The sequence below is a fragment of the Mytilus trossulus genome, chromosome 8 (genome assembly GCF_036588685.1).
Source record: "Mytilus trossulus isolate FHL-02 chromosome 8, PNRI_Mtr1.1.1.hap1, whole genome shotgun sequence".
Lineage (NCBI taxonomy): Eukaryota > Metazoa > Mollusca > Bivalvia > Mytilida > Mytilidae > Mytilus > Mytilus trossulus.
The window spans coordinates 53,441,374-53,463,573 of NC_086380.1; the positions used below are offsets into that span (position 1 = coordinate 53,441,374).

The 22,200-nt window shown below is 33.8% G+C and overlaps 2 protein-coding genes across 2 annotated transcripts in view; one reads left to right on the top strand and one right to left on the bottom strand.

The window, feature by feature from the left end:
• Positions 1–2,591: 2,591 nt before the first annotated feature.
• On the bottom strand, positions 2,592–4,039 carry LOC134727758 (uncharacterized). Its single transcript, XM_063592144.1, has 2 exons — positions 3,984–4,039; positions 2,592–3,243 (listed from the first exon to the last, which is right to left on the bottom strand). Exons 1-2 carry the CDS (start codon positions 4,037–4,039, stop codon positions 2,592–2,594), a joined length of 708 nt encoding a protein of 235 aa, XP_063448214.1.
• Positions 4,040–10,143: 6,104 nt separating this feature from the next.
• The window catches only part of LOC134727759 (uncharacterized), a 124,383-nt gene continuing 112,326 nt past the window's right edge, over positions 10,144–22,200 (top strand). The window contains exons 1-3 of the mRNA XM_063592146.1: positions 10,144–10,185; positions 11,627–11,728; positions 12,994–13,095. Coding sequence (XP_063448216.1) covers positions 10,144–10,185; positions 11,627–11,728; positions 12,994–13,095 — 246 coding nt within the window. The remainder of the gene's footprint in view (positions 10,186–11,626; positions 11,729–12,993; positions 13,096–22,200) is intronic.

Genomic DNA, 22,200 nt, shown 5'->3' on the forward strand with positions numbered 1-22,200 from the left:
AAACTTTGAAAAGATTGATCTGGTACCCATGTAGCAGACAGTTTGTAAACTGTCCCATCGGGCAGAATACACATTTCCTCTTTCTTTACACAGCCATTTCCTATTGGCAATACACTGCCTGTATATTTTCCTGTCTTCTTTGCCTTCTTAGATACCAACAGGAACACTGGAAGTGGGAGGGTGGGACCTGAAATCTGTCTTCAGGACAGACTTCATCCCCAATAGCTGGCAATGCCAAATGCTTACTATCCCTCAAAGTAGTAGTAACTGTGAATGGTTCTGGACATGGTTGCTTAGATACCATACTCGGTTCTTCTATTAGCTCTTCCACAGCCTGTCTAGTAGGAGAGTCAAATAAATCCACTAGATTTTTCTTGTCAGGTGACAAGGAGCTGTAATCCTCAATGCCCAAAGAAATGCTGTAAGGGGATATTTCGGATAGTGGCAACATAGGTTTAACAGACCTTGTCAATATTGTTGTTGTTGGTGGTGTTACTTCTCTTGGCCTAGTGACTGTGCAGCTTTAAAATTAGAGGTTGGCACTGGTTTTCGGGTCGGTGTTTCTGGGATTACAAGTTATTTGTTGTTGGTTCTGGGATTCAGGATATGTCTGTGAACATTTTCATATTCAATCAGGCGGAAACTCTTACTTGTAGGTACCAAGTAAGAGCAGAAGAAAACCATCTGAAGTATAATATACTGTTTTGAGAATATATTCAATTTTAACACACAGCACAGTTGACCAGTACCCATACTTTTTATAATATCTATACTTAAATCTCTGTTTTTCATTCTATTTAAAAAAATGAAACACATAACTTTTTATTAACACACAGCAATAAACCTCGCTATGATTAATATATATATATATTATATGTTATTCAGGTCTCAGACAGGGTATATACTGTGACATTCCCGGCTTAGAGTTTATATCCCGTGAGCCGAAGGCGAAGGGGATATAAGCCCTAAGCCGGGAATGTCACAGTATATACCCTTTCTGAGACCTGAATTACACATATATTACGGATTACCCCTGACTTAATGTTATTTTCCAGTGCAGGATTTTGTTCACAACACATATAAGTTATAAGTTGAAACCCTAATATGTTCGGCATACGTGAAGGATTTTCTAATTTGCTGTGATCATAATTTTATCGTGTATGTAATAATTTATAATAACACTTTTAACATTAAGTTTAAGTATTGAAAGTGTAAATTGCGTGTTTTTGTATCAAAAATGTATTATTGACTGAAGCACGTCATTGTTTTCCCTCTGTGAGCCTCTGACAATCAAAAGCTTTTGACTACGTCACATAGTTACCGGTGTTATGATGACGTTTCTGAGGTTCCAATTGGGGATAAAAACGTCGTATATACCCCGGCAGTTTCCTGAATATACACTGACATCTCTGTGTTGTTATCCAATCACAAACCTCGACACATTTGTAATCCGTAATATATATATATATATACAACTCGTCTAAACATCAACCCAACAATGTTAGACCTGTAAATTTGCTTTTGCAAATTTTTGGTTCTTCCCTCGCCGGGATTCGAACCCATGCTACTGTGATATCGTGACACCAAATCGCCTGCACTGCAGCCGTCCCGCTTGACCACACGACCACCTGGGCTCTCATTAAAAGAGCTTTCGGTGGCCATATGTTACCTTTCCACGTCAGTTTTTAATCTAGCGGCGTACTACAGTACATGATATATAAGGCATGAAGATGTTAATGTTACAGATCAGCTAAATTATCTATAGTAAAGGATCCTACAAATTAATGTAAGATACAGTCACAGAAAAAAATTATATTCATAAGTACGTCTGAGTCAGTGACAACCCTACAACAGATGTATCCATCGGATCGCCATCAATGATAGTATTACATGGCTGTGTACATAATGTATATACAACTCGTCTAAACATCAACCCAACAATGTTAGACCTGTAAATTTGCTTTTGCAAATTTTTGGTTCTTCCCTCGCCGGGATTCGAACCCATGCTACTGTGATATCGTGACACCAAAACGCCTGCACTGCAGCCGTCCCGCTAGACCACACGACCACCTGGGCTCTCATTAAAAGAGCTTTCGGTGGCCATATGTTACCTTTCCACGTCAGTTTTTAATCTTCATGCCTTATATATCATGTACTGTAGTACGCCGCTAGATTAAAAAATGACGTGGAAAGGTAACATATGGCCACCGAAAGCTCTTTTAATGAGAGCCCAGGTGGTCGTGTGGTCTAGCGGGACGGCTGCAGTGCAGGCGATTTGGTGTCACGATATCACAGTAGCATGGGTTCGAATCCCGGCGAGGGAAGAACCAAAAATTTGCGAAAGCAAATTTACAGGTCTAACATTGTTGGGTTGATGTTTAGACGAGTTGTATATACATTATGTACACAGCCATGTATCACCATCATTGATGGCGATCCGATGGATACATCTGTTGTAGGGTTGTCACTGACTCAGACGTACTTATATATATATGAACACACAAAATGCAATCTTCATTTATTCAAAAACATTTATTCAAACACATTTACTAGCTTTCAAATACGAATTTGAAACACATTTTATTTATTTATCAAATTCCAGAGGCAACCACAGTGTTAACAGTATTGTCATTTCTTTGATTTTCTAGTTCGTTGACCCAGTTTTGAACATCACCAAAGAATGGTTTTACCCTATCATGATGCACAATTTGCATTTTAGACGTTGCTGTCTTTTTAATTTTATATATTAAATCCGATATAACTGTTACAACAAAGTATGGCCCATCCCAATTCCTTTGTAACTTTGGACTCAGTTTTGGCTTCCGATTAAAAGTATGAAGCCATACTACATCGCTTGTCTTGTATTTGTTCTCATGTGCCTTAACATCAGACTGACGTTTTTGTTTATCACTATTTTTAGAAATATTTTGTCGTGCTTCAGCAGACACTTTCCATATGCCTTCCTGCATATCTTTAACACAATCATTGTGTGATACTGTTTCGTCAGGATATTCAATTTCCTGGGGGTGGGGACCATATATCAAATCAACTGGCAATTGTAGTTCTCTGCCTAGCATAGGCATACTAGGACTAAACTTAGTCGTGTCATGTTCTGATGAGTTGTAAACCATTAAAGCCCAGGGAAGTTGCTCATCCCAATCCTTTTGATTTTTGCTGATGTATTTACTAATGGTATTTTCAAGAGTTCTATTGTAACGCTCCACAAGACCATTACTTTGTGGCCTAAATGATGTAGTCCTTGTTTTGTCAATTTTTAACTTAGCACAAAGTTCATTAAATTAACCAGACTCAAATTGTCTCCCTTGATCTTAGTGCATTTGACAAGGTATTCCAAATCTACAGAAGAAATGGTTAACAAAGTTATCAACTATGGTAGTAGTTTCCATATCTGGCATGGGAAAGCCTTCTACCCATTTAGTAAAATAATCTGTTACAATCAAAGCATATTTGTTATTTTATATGAAATCGGTAAGGGTCCTATTATATCCAAGGCAACTCTTTCCATGGGAGCACACACATTGTATTGTTTCATTTTGCTTCTAGCTTTTCTGGAAGGCTGTTTGCGTGAATTGCAAACAATACAGTTTTGCACCCATTTGGTTATTTCATCTTTATGATTAACCCAATAAAATCTATTCTGTGCTCGTGCAACAGTTTTGTGTATGCCAAAATGGCCAACTTGTATGTCATTATGTAACATTTTCATAATATTTTCTTTCCAAATTTCAGGGACTATGAATTGTAAATTACTTTCTTCAGTGGTAGTGTTTATCCACTTTCGGTACAGCACATTGTTTATTAATACAATGCGATCCCATTATTTCTTAAGTTTTACATCACTTTAAGCCACATCGGCCCATTCAGGTCTGTTATTATTATCAGACTTCAGACAGAATAAATTGAACAACACATTATTTCTCTTTTGGGCTTCAAACATTTCTTCATTTGTTTTATGCTCATACCACATATCTGAGTCTGTTTTATTTGAACTATCTTGAGAGTCCAGCTTTTTAGCCATTCTTAAAAACTCAACCGTTTCAAAAATTTCATCAGAATTATCCATTTCTTTTTAATCCTGTTTTGAACAATGACCACATGGAAAACATTGTCTGCGAGACAAACCGTCTGCATTACCATGTTGTTAACCAGGGCGGTGACGAATTTCAAAATTATGTGTGTTTAAAGTCTCAAGCCATCTGGCCATTTGACCTTCAGGATTTTTGAACCTGAGAAGCCAGGTTAAAGCTCCATGATCTGTTCGTACTTTGAAATGTGTACCATAGAGATAGTGATGAAAATGTTTAATGCTGAATATTACAGCCAAAAGTTTCGTCTTGTTACACAGTATTGTCGTTGCGCTTTACTGAGGGATTTACTGTAATATGCTACTACAACCTCTTTGCCTTCATGAACTTGAGAAAGGACTGCGCCAATTCCGAAACCACCTCCATCCGTATCTAGTATGAATTGTTTTATCATTTCAGGGTAGCCTATAATTGGTGCAGACATTAAAGTCATTTGAAGTTTCTCAAAAGCTTCATTCCATTCATTGGTCCAATCAAAAGTACAATTTTTCTCTGTTAATTTATGAAGTGGTCTTGCAATTTCAGCAAAATTTTTAATAAATTTGCGCTAATATGAACATGTTCCTAGAAAACTCCGAACATCTGTCAGTGATTGTGGCACTGGCCATATTTTTACACTAGCAATTTTATCAGGGTCTGTTGCTATACCCTCACTTGCGACAATATGTCCAAGGAAAGAAACTTGTTTCTGAAGCAAACTACATTTTTTAGGTGAGACTTTTAGTCCTTGTAGTACTATTCTATCTAATACATCACTTACCGTCCAAAAGACGTTGAATTGCTTTATCGACTTCATTCCTTTTTGTTAGAGGTAAACGCCTAGGGAGTTGCTTTACTGGTTTGGCATTACCAGTGTCAATTTTATGTTTAATGGCAGTAGACCTTCCTTAATCAACTTTATTTTAAGAAAATGTTTGATTGTGTCTTTTTAAAACAGACTCTAACTGATCAATTTGACCCTCATTCAAAAGTTCACTGCTCCTTAATTTCAAATCTTGCAAAAGACTCGGTAATTCATTTACTTCGTCACATGATGATGAACTCAACCGCCTGAGTTTTTCTGACCTTGGTTCATTGGAGACTGAACCTGTGTCAATAAGTTCACATGTGGCAACATGTGTGAAAGGCTGCATTATTTGTTTATATTTACTCAAATTGACCATTCGTATAGGTACTTGACCACAACTGGGGTCCACTAGTGCTTTAGCAACTAGTAAAGTCTCCGTATATGTTGATGGTATTGGTTCAACTATAGCATTCATTATACTACTTGAATCCCCTTCAACAATTCCTGATATGATCACTTCCGTATTGGGCGGAATAGTAAGTTTGTCACTAAGTTTTATTTGAAAGTTGAACTCATTTGACTCTCTTTTATACAATCTATATTTGAATCCTTCAACAATAGTACCCCTTTCCCCTTTCACCAATTACTGCTGGTACGTCAATCTCTGCAACAGTAATTTTTTTAATTATGGTATAATTTCCTATTGTAATAGGTAAATCTACATGACCCATTGTATTTACAAAACTACCATCGGCCAAACAAAGCCGATGGTTATTTCTTTGAATTTCCGGTTTAAACTCAATTGGAAGTTTTTCAAACTTTCTTGGGTGTATTACACAAATTGTGGACCCTGTATCAATTAAACAATTAACAACAACATCAATAATAAAACATTTAACAAACAAACTGTCTTGTTTATTTGACTTAATTAAACTAATGGACCTCGAGTCCCTTTCCTCAACTGCTGGTGAACGGTCCTTATCCCAAGCATTTACCAGTTTCCCTGTCTTTGAAATCTGTTATTTGTACTGTTAGACTGTGAACTTTGATTGTTATAATTTGGAACAAATTTGTTACTTTTGACACAATTGTGTCTTTTGTCCCATTCAAATTTTCTGCATTCTTTCTTAATGTGACCCTTATTCCAACAATAAAAACACGTCATCCTACTAAAATTTTGACTTTCTTTATTTGTCAATTTCTCCATTTGTTATCTTTGCCGAGCGAGTAACTACATCGTATTCGGCAGAATCATCATTTTCGGAAAACATGCGTGTTGCTGGTTTTGTATTATTTAATCTCTGTTGATCAACAGTGAAAGCTTCATATTCCAGACCAAACCTTAAACAATCATCAATTGTTTTTGGTTCCCTTTGAAATATTGATAATTGTATTTTTGGATCATTAATTGCACGAACAAAACAGTCTTTGGCTAGTTGATCCCTTATTTCAATAGGTGCAGTCGGATAAGCTTGTCTAGTTACTCAAGAATTTCTTGTGCCATTTCTGGCAAAGTTTGACTAGGCTTGCTATAAATGGAATTCATTTGTACTTTGTACATATTTACTTGATTTGCAGGCTCGAAACGAGATGTAAAAGCAGATACAAGATAGTCATAATTTAACCTTTTAGCAGGCTCAATATCGGTCACTATTCCTTGTGCAACTCCACGTAAACTAGTTGCAAGGTCATAAGCTTTCATGCCGTTATCCCACGTATTCACAGTAGATATTAGTTCAAATTGAACTAAAAAGTCTTGCCAACTACCTGTTCCGTCAAACGTAATTGTTTTCTTATTTTTGAAATGAACTGAAGGTTCATTTATTTGTGGTACACAATTATTGACTGTGTTATCATTTATATTAGAAATTGGATGGGAGTTCTCACTATAATTTCCATTCCCTGCTACTGCATTAGTAGCCCTTCTTACAGGAGGAGTCATGGTGTCTACACACCCGTTTCTGTCCATTCGGACAGTATTGCACCCCTCATCAGTTATGTTGTGAGGTGCCTGCCATAGAGAGTTAGTGCTGGGCCCAAAGTACTGGTCACTACTTAGACCGCGGAGATCTGCCTGTTGCCGCCTCCTGTCATTTAGGAGACCAGGGAAAACCTTATTACAAAAACTCTCCCCTCCATAGGATTCCCGTGATTTGCGACACTCGTCGCCGGAATGACTCTCAAATAAACCCATTAATATGCTTTCCCTCTCCCTTATTTCATTTAGCTCTTGTTTAAGTTTAGATACATCTATACTTTCTGTTGAAGTCTGAATTGACTTTTCAGTAGCTCCCGCTGGATTAGTGAATTCATCATGCTTTTCCCTATTGACCCGCATTTGAACCTCCCCTGATGGTGTCAAATCAATAAGAATCCTGTCCATATCCGAGTCCAGGTTCACGGACATTGCGGGGAGCCGTGATCGAACCCAAAACGGACTTGTACTATTTTCCTCTTCTTCTATAACAACAAAACTAGGTTGTCTGACATTTGTTTTTGACATATTTATTTATTAAACGGAACTAATTAATTATATTTCTATGAATTTCACTATGAATTTCACTTCAGCTTAGTTCGGAGAGCCCCTTAGTATTTGGGACTTCCCACATTGGCCACCAAATGTAACGTTTTCGATCGGTGTTGCTATAGCGGTTTCGGTACCCTGAAGTGAAACTCTGACCCACTGACAAAACTAGACAATCCGCCAGACAAACTAATACTCGACAATAAAAACTGTTTCAAATGATTGCTCCCTTGGGTTAACTCAACCCTGTAATCCAATAGGTATATTTAAAGCTGCGTTGTTTCAGAAGACAGAAATAAATAATTCGTTTCAAGTTAATGATTTAATGAAGTGTTACTATGATCAATTATATAAATATATGTAATTCAGACAGTTTCAATATTGCATCTCTTTTTACATCAGATCAACACATTAAATAACACTTAAATAGTATGCAAGCTTGTGAGTACTCTAGTCAAGTTCTATATACACATGTATTAAATAAACAATATTATTAATCTCTATAATTATATAAGTTATGTCGACTTCTCAAATTTATAAGTTGCGACTCCGGGTTTTACTGTACTTTTTGTGAATATTCGACTTCGTAATATATGTGTAAAGAATCGTTAATAATTGCAGTTTCTACACTATTGATATATCAAGTAAATAATACAAGAATAACTTTAACTGTTACTCTCTCTGAAGAAAAACTATGTTGACGTCTTATTTGAATAGCGACTTAAGACTCGAGACTGCGTATGGAATATTTTATATTTCTGACTTTTCTGTACTTTTCAGTATGTAACTTTTTGTACGTCAAATGATCTCTAATCTTAAGAGTCCCTTATAGTATAAAATTATAAATCTATGCTTTACATAAAGTAAAATTCTGATAAAATATTTCCTAACCTTTTCAAAGTGCAAGACTCAAATTGTAATTTACAGTGCAGAAAGGATTTATTATTAGGCTTGTGATTGTAAGCAACCTTTTGCCACGGTAGTCCGATCACGACTAACGCGCTTAATGGTAATGCCGGATATATACAACAAAAAGACTTAAAATACTTCATATTGACGTCAAAAGCGACTAGAATGACTCTATTTCAACGTAATATTGCCGTTCACGACAGTGCACTTTGACGGTTTACGGTAAAGCGACTCCAGTAAACATGGCGGACATTACAAGGAAAAAGAGAGACGTTGAGTCTCTAGAAACTTGACCAGGTTAACTTATTTACTTAATATAAATACATATAGAGATTAAAAAAACATAATACAATCATCAACAAATATATAAAGGTAGGTCTAGTATAAGGAAATTCTGTATTTACACTGTACAAAAAATTTATAGAAAGGCGACTCAGTTTCAGGGAGGACTTAGACGTTATTTTTATCTTTGCTCAAGTTACTGTTCATAATAAATATCTAAAATAACTTATTCAAATGAAAAGAAACATATTCAAAAATTTATAAGTATCCAATACGGTTAAACGGAGATTTAATCTGATAAATAAAGGCAACAGTAGTATACCGCTGTTCAAAACTCATAAATCTATGGACAAAAAACAAAATCGGGGCAACAAACCAAAACTGAGGGAAACGCATTAAATATAAGAGTGAAAAGGGGGAGGGGACACGGACACACAGTGTCGAACAATGAGGCCGAAATAATCCGTTACAATACTATTATTTTTGAAATGCATAGAAAAGGGGTCATTGATGAAATCACGTTTAAATATCTTTCTGCTAAGCGAGATCTCAAACCAGGAAGGTTGTATCTTCTACCTAAATTGCACAAACTTGATCCTGAACTAATAGAAAGGGTTCAACAAAATCCTACGCTGTATAAAAATGTCAGGATTCAAGGAAGGCCTATTGTTTCAGTATCGGGTACTGTTTTATGGAAAATAGGGAAGTATTTGGATACATTTATGCTTCCAGCAGTAGTTAAATAAGTAACACATTTAAGAGACTCATTAGAATTTATAAATATTATTGAGAAATTGCAGGTAAAACCTGACGCCTAATTAATCAGTTTTTACATAAAAGAAATGTACAACAATATGTCCCATGTAGAAATGATTGACGCAGTCAAGCATGCTTGGCCTACGATAATTAAATGTTAACATATGATACCATTGCCTCCGCTGCGATATATATTGGAACTGCTAAAGATAGTTCTTGAAAATAATGAATTTATGTTCAATGGTAAATTTTATAAAACTTCAACTGGAGTTCCAATGGGAAATAGTTTATCACCTACAATTACGAATCTGAGAGTTTATGAAGTCTTAACTAGTATTTGTAGAACTTTCAAACACAAACAGAAAATATCAATCCTCTATTGATTTAGTGACGATGCCTTTTTTATTTACAATGAAGGTACATATGTTGAAATAGCACAATTTTTTAAACATGCTAACATATAACATACTCTTCTAAAATTTACACACGAGAAATTACAAACTAAAATGCAGTTTTAAGATGTGTTGGTATCTAAAGGCCACAGATTTAGAGAAATAAGAATCTTAGACCTCTCTACATTCCGAAAAAAGACTGAAAATTATCAGTACTTAGAAAGATCCTCATGCCACCCATCCTCTACTTTAAGAGGCATAATTAAAGGAGAAATCCTTCGCTTTAAGATATGTACGAACGATCCAGTAGATTTGCAAGCACAATATGCGTTATTTTCTGAGCGCCTTATTAAGAGAGGATATCCAAAAAAGGAAATTCAAACTGTTATGCAGGAAGTGACTGCAAAACAAAGAAAAGACACATTAAAGGTAAAGCCAAAATCTGTAATACAGTCGCCTCCCTTGGTATTTTCACAGTGTTTTCAAGACAGCAATCACACATAACGAACAATAACTAAAAACACTGGGATAAATTAAAGGATGATGAAGAGGCAACATTTTTATTTGATAAATCCTCTGTTTGCTTTTAGTAGGCATAAAAACTTGAAAGACACAGTAACATCAACAACTCTGTGTTATTGATATGTTGCAGGTTATAAAAATAGATTTTAAACTGTGTTCGTTGAATTGAAAAACAAGGTTAAGTAGATAAAGAGTATAGAAAATTATTAGTCAGACAGATCATGAGGTGTCGAGCAGCTAATATAATTACAGTATTTTTATAATAAGTGTCACTATGCAATAGCTTGGGCTCTTGGCGATGGACATGGCTATGGTCAATTAGTTAATTCACATTGGTCTAAATAGATGTTCGAAACATCTTATGATCTATGGAGTTGGGGTGCTGGGATAGGCTTTGCCAACGATTTATTGAAATACTTAAGCCAGGTATTTTTCTTTATTTGAAATAAAGATACATTTACACATTTCCTTTTAAAAGTGCAAATTTTACAAAGACTAAAAGGTGAAAATTAATGGTGGTATTACACTTAGTGCTAAGTGACGATTTTACATCAATCTTGTTTTAGATATTTATAATACATTATATGGGGTATGATCACTGATAATAAAATACTTTTTAAACCTGTATGTGCGTTCTAATAACATACATTTGTTTGTGATCTTGTTACCGAAAAAATATCAATTACAGATTAACGGAATGTCATCGTAACTCTAAAAGAATATAGTCGTTACTTGTTGACATATAACAATAATTTTCTATTTTTGCTTTTGAATTTAATATACTTAGTTAATGTTGTTTTCTACAATATGATGCACAATTGTAGTCATTCATGGTTTATATATCTGTCTTGAGGGCTGTTCGTAATAATCTCAACTGTCATTAAATGAGAGTAACCAAGATCATGTTGGTTCTTTGGTTTGTTGGTGAGTAACATGTTAAGTAACACGTTTAGTGACAGAAGCCACATCATAGCGACCAGTATTATTCAGTGGAGACAGTTGGAGTAAACAAAGACAACTGCCGACCTTTCATTAGAAAACTTGCAATCTTTTGAAATTGAGATGACAGCTGCAATTCCTGACCATGATCATGTTTTGTTTATTTAATTTACAAAATAAGATTAATGCAAATCTACTGTTTCAAAAGAAACGCAATGTACTAAAACATTTAAGGCAAACATGATTTTATTTTATATTGTATATTCTGAATTTAGTTATTGTGCATTATTTAATTGAAGTATCAAAATGAATTATTCCCTAAAACAAAATTCAGATATGATTTGTACATGTTTCTTCATTCCCTTTAAGTTCAATGAATCTCGTAACATTTCCAACATTTCTTTTTTAGCATGGGAACACTCCTTTTGACATAGCTGCAGAAGAAGAACGATTCGAAATTTTAAAATTGTTATTAGAAAGAACATCTTTAGATCCTAAGAAAGTATATGAGGTATGAAATGTACTACTTACGACGATTTTCAAACGTTGGGTACCCGACCTAAAAAATCATCAGCCTTAATCTACATTCAAATAACCACTTACAACTAATTTGTATACCTTAAAGGGAAACAGACGTACAATTTTCGCAAGGAATACAAAGTCATCTACACTATGTTACTCAGTTGCTGTAAGAACAATGGTGGTTTTATGAAGAAAAGAAAACATAAAATTGGATATTCGAGTGAGATAGAATCAAGTTTAATCAGCAAACAAATGTGTCATATGTTATGCTTATCATAACGTTGAGTCAAACAATTACATCATGTTAGCTATACCAATCTTTCCTTACAATTACTTAAAATTAATTGAACAAGTGAAATTGAATATTGTAAAAAAGGTAAAAAAAAGCTAAGACATCATTATTTTTCTGAAGCACATGAGCGTATCCCATGCTCTTGAATTAAGTCCGTGTTGCTCAGTCTTATGTTTATATTCAAGGTGTGGTAAACGTTTTTAAGATTATCATTTTGCTGTCAGTTTGTGTAAGACTTATGGTTTTGGATCGACTCTGCTCTATTTTCAGGAGAACAATTTGTCATCTTTTTTTTCAACTTTATGTCCTTTGTTACATAAACCCACAGAGTCCACGTATTATAACACTCTAACTTATGAGTGGAGAATAAAATGAGACAGAAAAAGCAAATAATTTTATATACATCCTTCCTTATGTATTTGTCTATACATCTAATTATGCATATCATTGGTACAAGCACACATTTGATATTTTCATACATGTTTTTATTTTTTAACATTAATAATAACTTTTTATGAAATTTTCCTATCATAATAACTATTACAAAATCCAATTGTAAAGCAGTTTAAGTTGAGCGAAGATGTATTAGTCATTCATAGAGACATATTGAATGGTTTTACAGTAGTCATTTTTGGAGTTTTTTATAGCTTGCTGCTCGGTGTGATTCTAAGCTTTGTGTTGAAGACCGTATTTTGACCTATAATGGTTTACTTTTTAACATTCAGACTTTGATGTTAAACTGTTTAATTGGCACTCATACCACATCTTCTTATATCTATTTAATTCATTTGCTGTTTGTGCAATGGTTGTTTTATGAAGAAAAATAAACATTCAATTTGATATTTGAGTGAGATCAAACTCCATACCCATACATTGTTCACAACATAAAATATACCCGTAATACAATTTGATTGTTTAGCAGAATATTGGAAAGAACTGTAAAAAACAACTGTTTATTACAGGATGGCAACACTGTTTTACACAAAGCTGTAAGGAGAGGAAAACTGGAAATGGTCAAATTGTTACTCAAAACATCAAGTATAGATCCCAATCAAGAGAATAAGGTATAAAGTATTTGAAGAGTATGGCTATGTTAATGTATTGTCAACTTTCATTGTCTCATATGTTTTGTTTATTAAATCATTGAGCCAACCTCAAACTGGTTTTCAAATTAGCTGTACCAATCTTTTCTAAGCACCTATTATTAATTTAACAAGTGAAATTGAATATTATAAACAGAAAGGGTAAAATAAAGCTGAATTATGTAGACACCATTAATTTACTGAAACACATGAGCGTATCCCTTGCTTTTAAATTAGATCCGTGTTGCTAAGTCTTAAGTTCAATCCAATGTATGGTAAACGTGTGTTTTTTAGTTTACGTCATTTTGTTGTCAGTATGTTTTCTTTGACTTCTTGATTTTGTCGTACCTTTGGTATCTGTGACAATTTGATATCTGTTTTTCAAATTCAAATCCTCTGTTACATAAAACCACAAGGTCCATCTATCATAACACGCTAACGTACGGGTTACGCTAAATTAAACTTTATTGATCACCCCCTATGTATTAATCTATACATCCCATTATATATGATCATTGGCACAACCATGAATTTAATCTTTTTATAGATATTTATAATTTTTGTTACTTTATTAACAACTATTTGCTTACTTTTGCTATCATAATTGATATTAGGTTGCAATAAAATGTATTGGTAATTCATACAGACATATTGGATGATTTTACACTAGTCATGTGTTGGGCCCTTTATAGCGTAGTGTTTGGTGTAAACCAAGGGTCCGTGTTGAAGACCATACTTTGCCCTTTAATGGTTTTCAAATTGTGACTTTGATATAGAGCTGTTTTATTGGCACTCAAACTACATATTTTTTTTATCCATGTAGTTTTTCTATTTTACTTTATTAAAAAAAGTCATTTCTGAAATTTCGTGCGTAAATATTTGTTTTACAATTGTACATGTTGGCATAATGTGTCTTTGTTAAAAGTATATAACACACACTATTTATGCAAACAATAGAATAAACATAGTTCATAGCTGGTTACTTATACATAGTTGTACAACAGTGATAGATGATGTGGTCATTGCCCCGGCAAAATATAGAACATTTATCAGTCCGAATCCTCACAAAAGGTCTTCATTTTTCATACTAACATATTAGATTATAAGAGTTCTATTATTTTAACAAGTCAATTTGTGAAGGCGTGTCTGAAGCTTTATTCGGCTTTATTGAACTATCAAGTTAAATTTCTCCCTTCGGTTTATATCTGTAATCGAGTTAGTATTTAAGTCCCAGTTACTACAACATGTTGTTTGTCATCTACAGTGTAAATGTGGTAAAACAGTATGTAAGCGAGTTAGAAAAGCCATTTCACATAAGAAAGAACGGCCATCGTAGGGACTATAAATGCAAGCCAGATCTTCCTCTCAATTGCAATTTGATGTTGTCCTCTTCCACTAATGCATATCTTCGTCGAATGACCATTTCAATAATAGACCACACCACTGATTGGTCATAGGGAGATAGAATCACTGGAAACATATTTTGAAGAAGAAATTAAAAACTTTATCACAAAGTGAGATCATGTAAAATGTAGCATACTTTCTACCCCTTCGTCGAGTGTTTACATATCTCAGTTGATACGTTATGCTCGTATATGTTCATACTATACCTATTTCATATACAGGAGTGTGTTTATTATGCAGAATACCCCAACTAAGGCATGATGAGAAAAGGTTAAAAATGATACTCGTAAATTATATGGATACTAACACAAATTGGTTGATGCATACGATGTATATATTAAAAAGAAGATGTGGGATAATTACCAATGAGACCTCTCTTCAAAAGAGACCAAATGACACAGACATTTACAAATATAGGTCACCGTACAGACTTCAATATTGAGCAAAGCCAATGCCGCATAGTCAGCCTTAAAAGGTACCGAAATAAAAATAAATGTTAAAAAATTCATACGTGAAAACTATAGGCCTAGTTTATGTACAAAAAATTAACGAGAGGCAAGTATGTAACACATAAGCAAAAGACAACCACTGAACTACAGGCTCCGGACTTGTGACATGCTCATACATACAGAAAGAGGCGGGTTCAACACGTTAGTGGGATCCCAACCCTCCGCGACCCTGTGTATTAAAGTGGAGTAACAGTACAACATAAGAACGAACTATATCAATCAGTAGAAAAAGGCCTAACTCATCAGAAGGATAAAAATGCATATAAAAATGGACGGGCCGCCTTGCTTATACATCCCAACCACACCAGACACTAAGTACATATCTGAGAGTACTCGCAGTTACTGACAGCTTGTTCAAAGCCACTTGCAACTAATAAAAAAACATGCATCTAAGATGTGTCTGTGTCTAAACTAACTAAGGACATGTATTATAAGTCTTAGATTGTGTTTACAATTTACATCGTCTAGTCGTTTAAGTACCAATCGTGACCTGTTTCAGAATATGACTTTTTTGCTGAGTGTGACATTGCATTGCTCTAAGACGTGTCTCGGAATTTGTTTATCCAGCGTCCATGTAGTTAGCTGTAAAAAAAAGATAAGGATAATTGGATATAGCCGTTACAATGTTGTCAATATAATATGCACCTTATTTCCTAATGTACTTAAGGTTTAAAAAACTGGAAGATAGAGTTATTTATCAAAAGAACATTGTTTTGATCTATATTGGAATAAGAAAATGTGTCGTGATTCCGATTGTGATAACTTTACACCTGATATTAAATGACGTAGATAAGGCAATGTGTTTGTTTCTGGTATTAATAGCAATTCTCTGTAACAACCATCAAAGTTGCGGAACGCATAGTCTCAGATTTTCTTGAAATTTAGTCTGTTGGTAGCTATCGATAAACTAACAAGACATATGTTGACATTTGCCACAAAAAATGCATATTTTGAGGATAAAAAATTACCCGTTTTAAGCAGTTGTCATGCATACATTTCAAGCTTTATGAATATTTTGACTATTGCTCATCGAAATATAACACTTTATGAGTAAGATGAAAGATAAAAATTATTTCTGACAAAATGGAAAGAAGGGAAAATGTCATTTATATTACCTACTTGTCCTTATTTAACTTGTTGAACGACTTATTATTAAATCTAATTCTTATCAGGAAGGTATTTCTAAAGGTCAATTTTACATCCATCAATCTCAGGGGAAAACAAATAGAATATTATATGAAATGCTTTTGTAAACCTGAATAGATTAGATGTTATGATATTAGTGAGCCCAATTTTTTTTTAAATTTTATTACAAAAACTAAACAACATATTATTATGAAAATAACAAAATGGAATTATGAAAAGTCAGAAGTAACATGCATGTTTATCACGCACATTCTTTAGGAATGTAGCATCTCACTGTGGAAATGGGTATAGTATTATTCAAAATCAATATCTCGTTCATGCTCCATGTGCAACGATAACATATTTTTATTATTTTTGCATTCTATTTAGTATCTTTTGGTTTTTACCGTTTTTGAATTCCATTTCATTTCCTTATCAGTGCATTTTCAAATTCTAGTAAATTTTGGAAATTACGGGGAGTTTTACGGATGTATCGGTTTAACTGATCCCATATTTGTTCGATCGCATTGAGGTCTTGGGATCGTTTTGGCCAAGCCTTTGCAATTCCAGATTGACTGTTTATGTGTCTCCAAACTGTTGGCGTATGCACATTCAATCGAGCCTTGACATCGGCAACACTCATTACTGCATCAACCATCTTAATAGCTCCCTGGCGGTCATTTTCGAGAGGGCTAGTGCAATTGTTTAAGGGGGCTCCTGGGTATAAATCATTATTTTTCTTATATAGGATTTCGCTATATTTTTCTCTTAATGAACTTTATCCTATACTTAATAGAAAAATGAAATAAAAAAATGAGGTTACCGTCCATTTAAGCTCAAAATCTGCCTCCGGAAGAAGCATACATTTTTGTTAATGTCCTTTTTTTTTGTTGAACTAATAGGCGAAATTGAGGTTACATCAAAATAAAAAAATAACCTAATTACAGAAATCGCTTAAATTTTACAATTACTTAGTTTATGTATAGCTTATTTGAAAACAATAATAAAAAATATAGGTCACCGATGAGTTAAAAAAGATATTTTAAAATGAATGGCAAAAAATGGCATTTTTGCACCAAAGGGAGATAATTTGGAGCTTTTTCGATGATACAAACATTTCAAAAGTCATCTGGGGCCAAACTGAAATAATTTTTTTGGTCGATTTTTGTACCAAATCATAAAGTAATAATTTTTTGCTGATTTTTTTGTACCCACTAGCCTCCTTAAAACGTTTATGCGATTTCTTACCAATGGCGTGTCTCTAAACGTAAATGAAAAAAAAATCATATAAGTACAGGTAAACAGGTTAATCATTGCTTACACGTGCATAGATAAAATGTCCAGAAATCATTAACCTGAAAACAGTACGACAGTTAAAATAAATAGTAAACCTAAAGATTATATCAATGATATTTCAATATATTTGATTAAGAAACGAAAAAAAAAAGAAGAAAAAAGTGTTGCTTAATTTGTTTTGCTCAGTATAAATAGGAATTTAAGGCTTTTACTTCAGACTTAAACGTCATCAGTGTTTTAGCAGAAAGTTGATACACCAGGGTAATGTCATTGAACGTTATGTGCTTTAAAAAAAAAAGTCCATCGGCAGAACAAAAGACCGTTTTGATAAATATTCCGTATCAACTTCACAATTGATATGTGAGGGTCGTGAAGTATAGATTTAAGTTATTGACGTTATTTATCATCTTTATTAAATGTTATATTGCTCATTGATTAGCTTTCTGTCAAAATATATTTGGGGAGGGGAAGACCTTCAATTGTTCTTTTGTTCCGCTACATTCGTTTCCTACAGAGTTTTTTTTTTTTCGCAACATTTCGATTATATATTTTACATATGATATCGAAGATATTGTGCTTTTGACTTTCAACCTGTATGAGTGAACACTTTTTTTGTAAGAATTATCTTCCAGAACATTGTTTTTCTTGTTATTGATACTCTTTAGCAACCGTACAACTTTTTTTTCCAAAGAGCTCGTTATATCGTCAAGAATTTCTGTTCACATTTGTTGGAATCAATAGCAGACTCAATATACGAGGTATTTGTCCTTCTGTATTTGATATAACTGATATGCATTTGTAACTAGTAATCAACACGTGATAGAGCCCTGGGTCTTTTGATTTAAGGTCCTTGGTCCACTAAAAATAAAAGAAGGTCAATTTTGATTAAAAGGTTACGTTGAATATATAAACAAGAAGATGTGGTATGATTGCCAATGAAACAACTATCCACAAAAGACAAAAATGACACAAACATTAACAACTATAGGTCACCGTACGGCCTTCAACAATGAACAAAGCCCATACCGCATTGTCAGCTATAAAAGGCCCCGATAAGACAATGTAAAACAATTCAAACGAGAAAACTAACGGCCTTAGTCCGTGTTCACACCAAACGCCGTGTACAGTAAACATGTTTACATTTGGTTTAATGTAATGCACACTTGTTTCACATGAAATTTGTTCAGATCTATACACCTTGTTTAGTTACCTGAACATACGATTTGTTCACATTTGTAAACTATATGTCATTTGAATGTTGATTACGTAGAACCGAACTTAACTTTACAAACAACTGTTCTAGCAGTTAGTGAACGACCATTTGTCTCAAAAAAAAAAGTAGATGGATATTTCTACCATTTGATTACAAAAAACATCGGGTCATACAGATGATTAGAACGAACAAGTATTTTGAATCCATACACTATAGTGTTAAATATTAAATTGATACCATCGAAAAAAAAACATCATAATTTCGCGCAAGAAAAAATTCGGACTCGGACCCCCCCCCCCCCCCCCCCCCTCCCCCCTTTTTTTCTGAAGTAAAGTGGTTACTCCTTTAAGAAATCATTTTTGATGATTTGCTGTAGTCTAAAGATGTCTCAATTACAGATTAAAAAAAGTAAGCCGCATCAGCGTGCTTACAGACAAAGAAAAAATGCGATGTTTAAAAAGGATCACTACATTTCTATCATTCCGTTTGTTTCAAATAGTATTTTTTTCTAAGGAATATTTGGCAAAGGGAGGGGGTAATTGTTTTTTTTTTAAATTCTAATAGTATTTTAACGGATCTGAAATACTACACAAACAAAAATTTAACCTCACCTTTTTTCAGTTTTGTATTTATGAATGAATCGTTGTTTGAGTAAAGACCAGTGGCAAATATTTCTGTCAGTGTGTACGTCCAGTCGATTCGGGTCCCTTTTCATACGAATTATGTGTTCGGGAATGACGAATCTATGGATGAGTCTTGATAAGGGGTTAATAATACTACGTAAAGTGTTTTTATTACACATACATATATCAAGTTTGGACAAATATTTCGGTAAATAACTTTATTAATAAGTGTTATAAGTATCAATTTTCTTTAAAATTCGTTCCTTTTTTAAATACATGGGAAAATTACAGTTCTAAATGCTTAGTTTTGTGTACACTTAACCTTCACAAGGCCTACATTGACTATCGACTGAATGTAGACAAAACATGATTTAAACTACATGTAATCATTGAGTTTTATCAATGGGAACGTAATTATGTTTAGTTTATGTGTTTAAACAACACCGAGTTTAGGTCAATGTGAACACGGCCTTATTTATGTAAAAAAATGAATGAAAAATAAATATGTAACACATAAACAAACGACAACCACTGAATTACAGGCTCCTGAAATTCACTTTTTACAAATAGTGTAAGGTCTTTTGATTTAAAGTCTTTGCGTCGTAACCTTAAACTGGAAGTTATTTTTTTTAAACCGGAAGTACCTACTGAACCCCTTGATTTTTAACGAAAGTATATGAAAACCAAATATTTTTGAATCGGTATACATCAAACAAATATGACAGCAAAATTTACCATTTAAATTTTAAGTCAATATTTTTCTACCAAAATATTTACATACGGTGGAAAAATATTCAATTGCTCACTGAACAAAGGGTTTTTAAGTAATTTCTGTTTTCATCCGCCTAATTATTATCTGGCGAAGTATTTTCGTTTTGAAAGTTGAAAGACTTATCTCCACGAACACTGATTTTCTTGTGCGGAGTACTCCTTTGCAACCGTAAAACATTACGACCAATTTATTTTACTAAATTGCTCGTTATATCATACGGATATGGAGAATAAATTTTGACCGAAGAGATCCAGAGACTCAATATGAAATATGCATTTGATATAAGTGATATGCGTTTGTAACTGGTAAACCATTAGTGACTTCTTTTTATTTTGGCTAATTATCACTTTTCAAAAGAAACCAAAGAAGATAATAAATTGTAAGTTTCGACATATTGTTAAATATACGGTTGTAAAGGTACGTAGACATTCAATCAAAGTTGTCTCCCTTTTTTATTAAGCTGTATGATTTTTAAGAGGTAATTCATGGAAGCCTTAGATTTGTTTGCATTTAACCACCGGATGGGCATTTATTTTCGATTATTTCACCCTGCGATGGGTAAAATACGAATATAAATGCCCAACCAATTTATTTTGAGGTAGAATAGAGATAAATATATTTTATCTGAATCTTGGCCTTCGTAAACTGGGGATTTTGATGTCGAAAAATTGAGAATGTCTGGCCGTATACATAAGTTGGTCGTAAAACGGAACCGCCGTTTTTGTGTATTAATGCGTTTGCGCTAAAGGTAGATATATTGTGATTATACTGGTTGAAGATAATAGGACGTCATATAAGAATATAACAGATGCATCATATACAATAAAAACTCGTTTGATTTCAGGTCAATGCTTTATAAACTTTGCATTCATAATAAATCTGACGTTCTAGATTTCAATCTTTGCTTCAATTAATTATTGGTACATGATAATGTCATAGTGTTTTTAACATTAGTTAGCAGACTTTGACTTTAACAGAGATTAACAGGAAGTAACCTTTTCAAACCTGGAAGTTGTACCAAATTAGAATTTTCTGGCCTTTGTTAGTCCATTTTTGCTGAACTAGTATACACTATTGATTAGGATCAGATTAAGCTTGCCACCGATTGATGGATTGGTTCGCTGCGTTTAATACCCAGTGTTACCTTTGTCAGTTTTCTGCTTTTTGTTCGTTTTTAGTCTATTTGACACATTCCCCGTTTCCATTCTAAATTTTATTCAAATAGTTATCAAATGAAAATCATTATTATCGACATACGATATACCAAGTTTTGGATGTTTTTCTATCATTAGATCAATTATTTGTATTTGAAAGACAAACTGATTTGGATTTGTAAAGACAACGGTAACCCATTATCCTTGTTTGTGGTACATGTATGTACTATTATTTGTGAAGCTGCAGCTTTGATCAATTATTTGGAAATATGTTAAAAATTACCCCTAAACGTTGTGTGATACTATGAACTAAAGAAAAGATAAGAAAACGTTTTGAAGACGACCCTGACATGAAATGTATTTTGGTGAATTCATTTCAACCTTTTTCAATCTAGATTATAAGTTAATACTCCAGACGAGCGTTTCGTCTACATAAGACTTGAAAAACCCAGCAAATACAAAGTTAAAGAGCATTGAGGACCTAAAATTCTAAAACGTTGTGCAAAATACGGCTAAGGTAATCTACTCCTGGGAAAATAAAATCTGAGTTTTTCATCAAATTCAAAGTTTTATAAAACAGGAAATTTATAAAAATTACCATATAATTGATAGTCATGTCAATACCAAGGTGTTGACTACTTGGCTGGTAAAACCCGGGGGACGAAACGTCCACCAGCAGTGGCATCGACGCAGTTGTGTTAATAATTATCAAAGGTAACAGGATTATAATTTAATACGCAAAACGCGCGTTTCGTCTTCATAAAACTCACCAGAGACGCTCAGATCAAAACATTGAAAAAGCCAAACAAGTGCAAAGTTGAAAAGCATTGAGGATTATGCACCGAGATCCTTTTCAATAGGGTTTTTGGCTTTCCCCTACTATTGATTCAGCAGGGCAATTGGTAGTGTCGGTTTTGATAGAATTTGCCCTAACCGATTCCTCGTCATAACCTAAGACGTATTTTGCCACGGCATTTGTGGGGCATCCGGG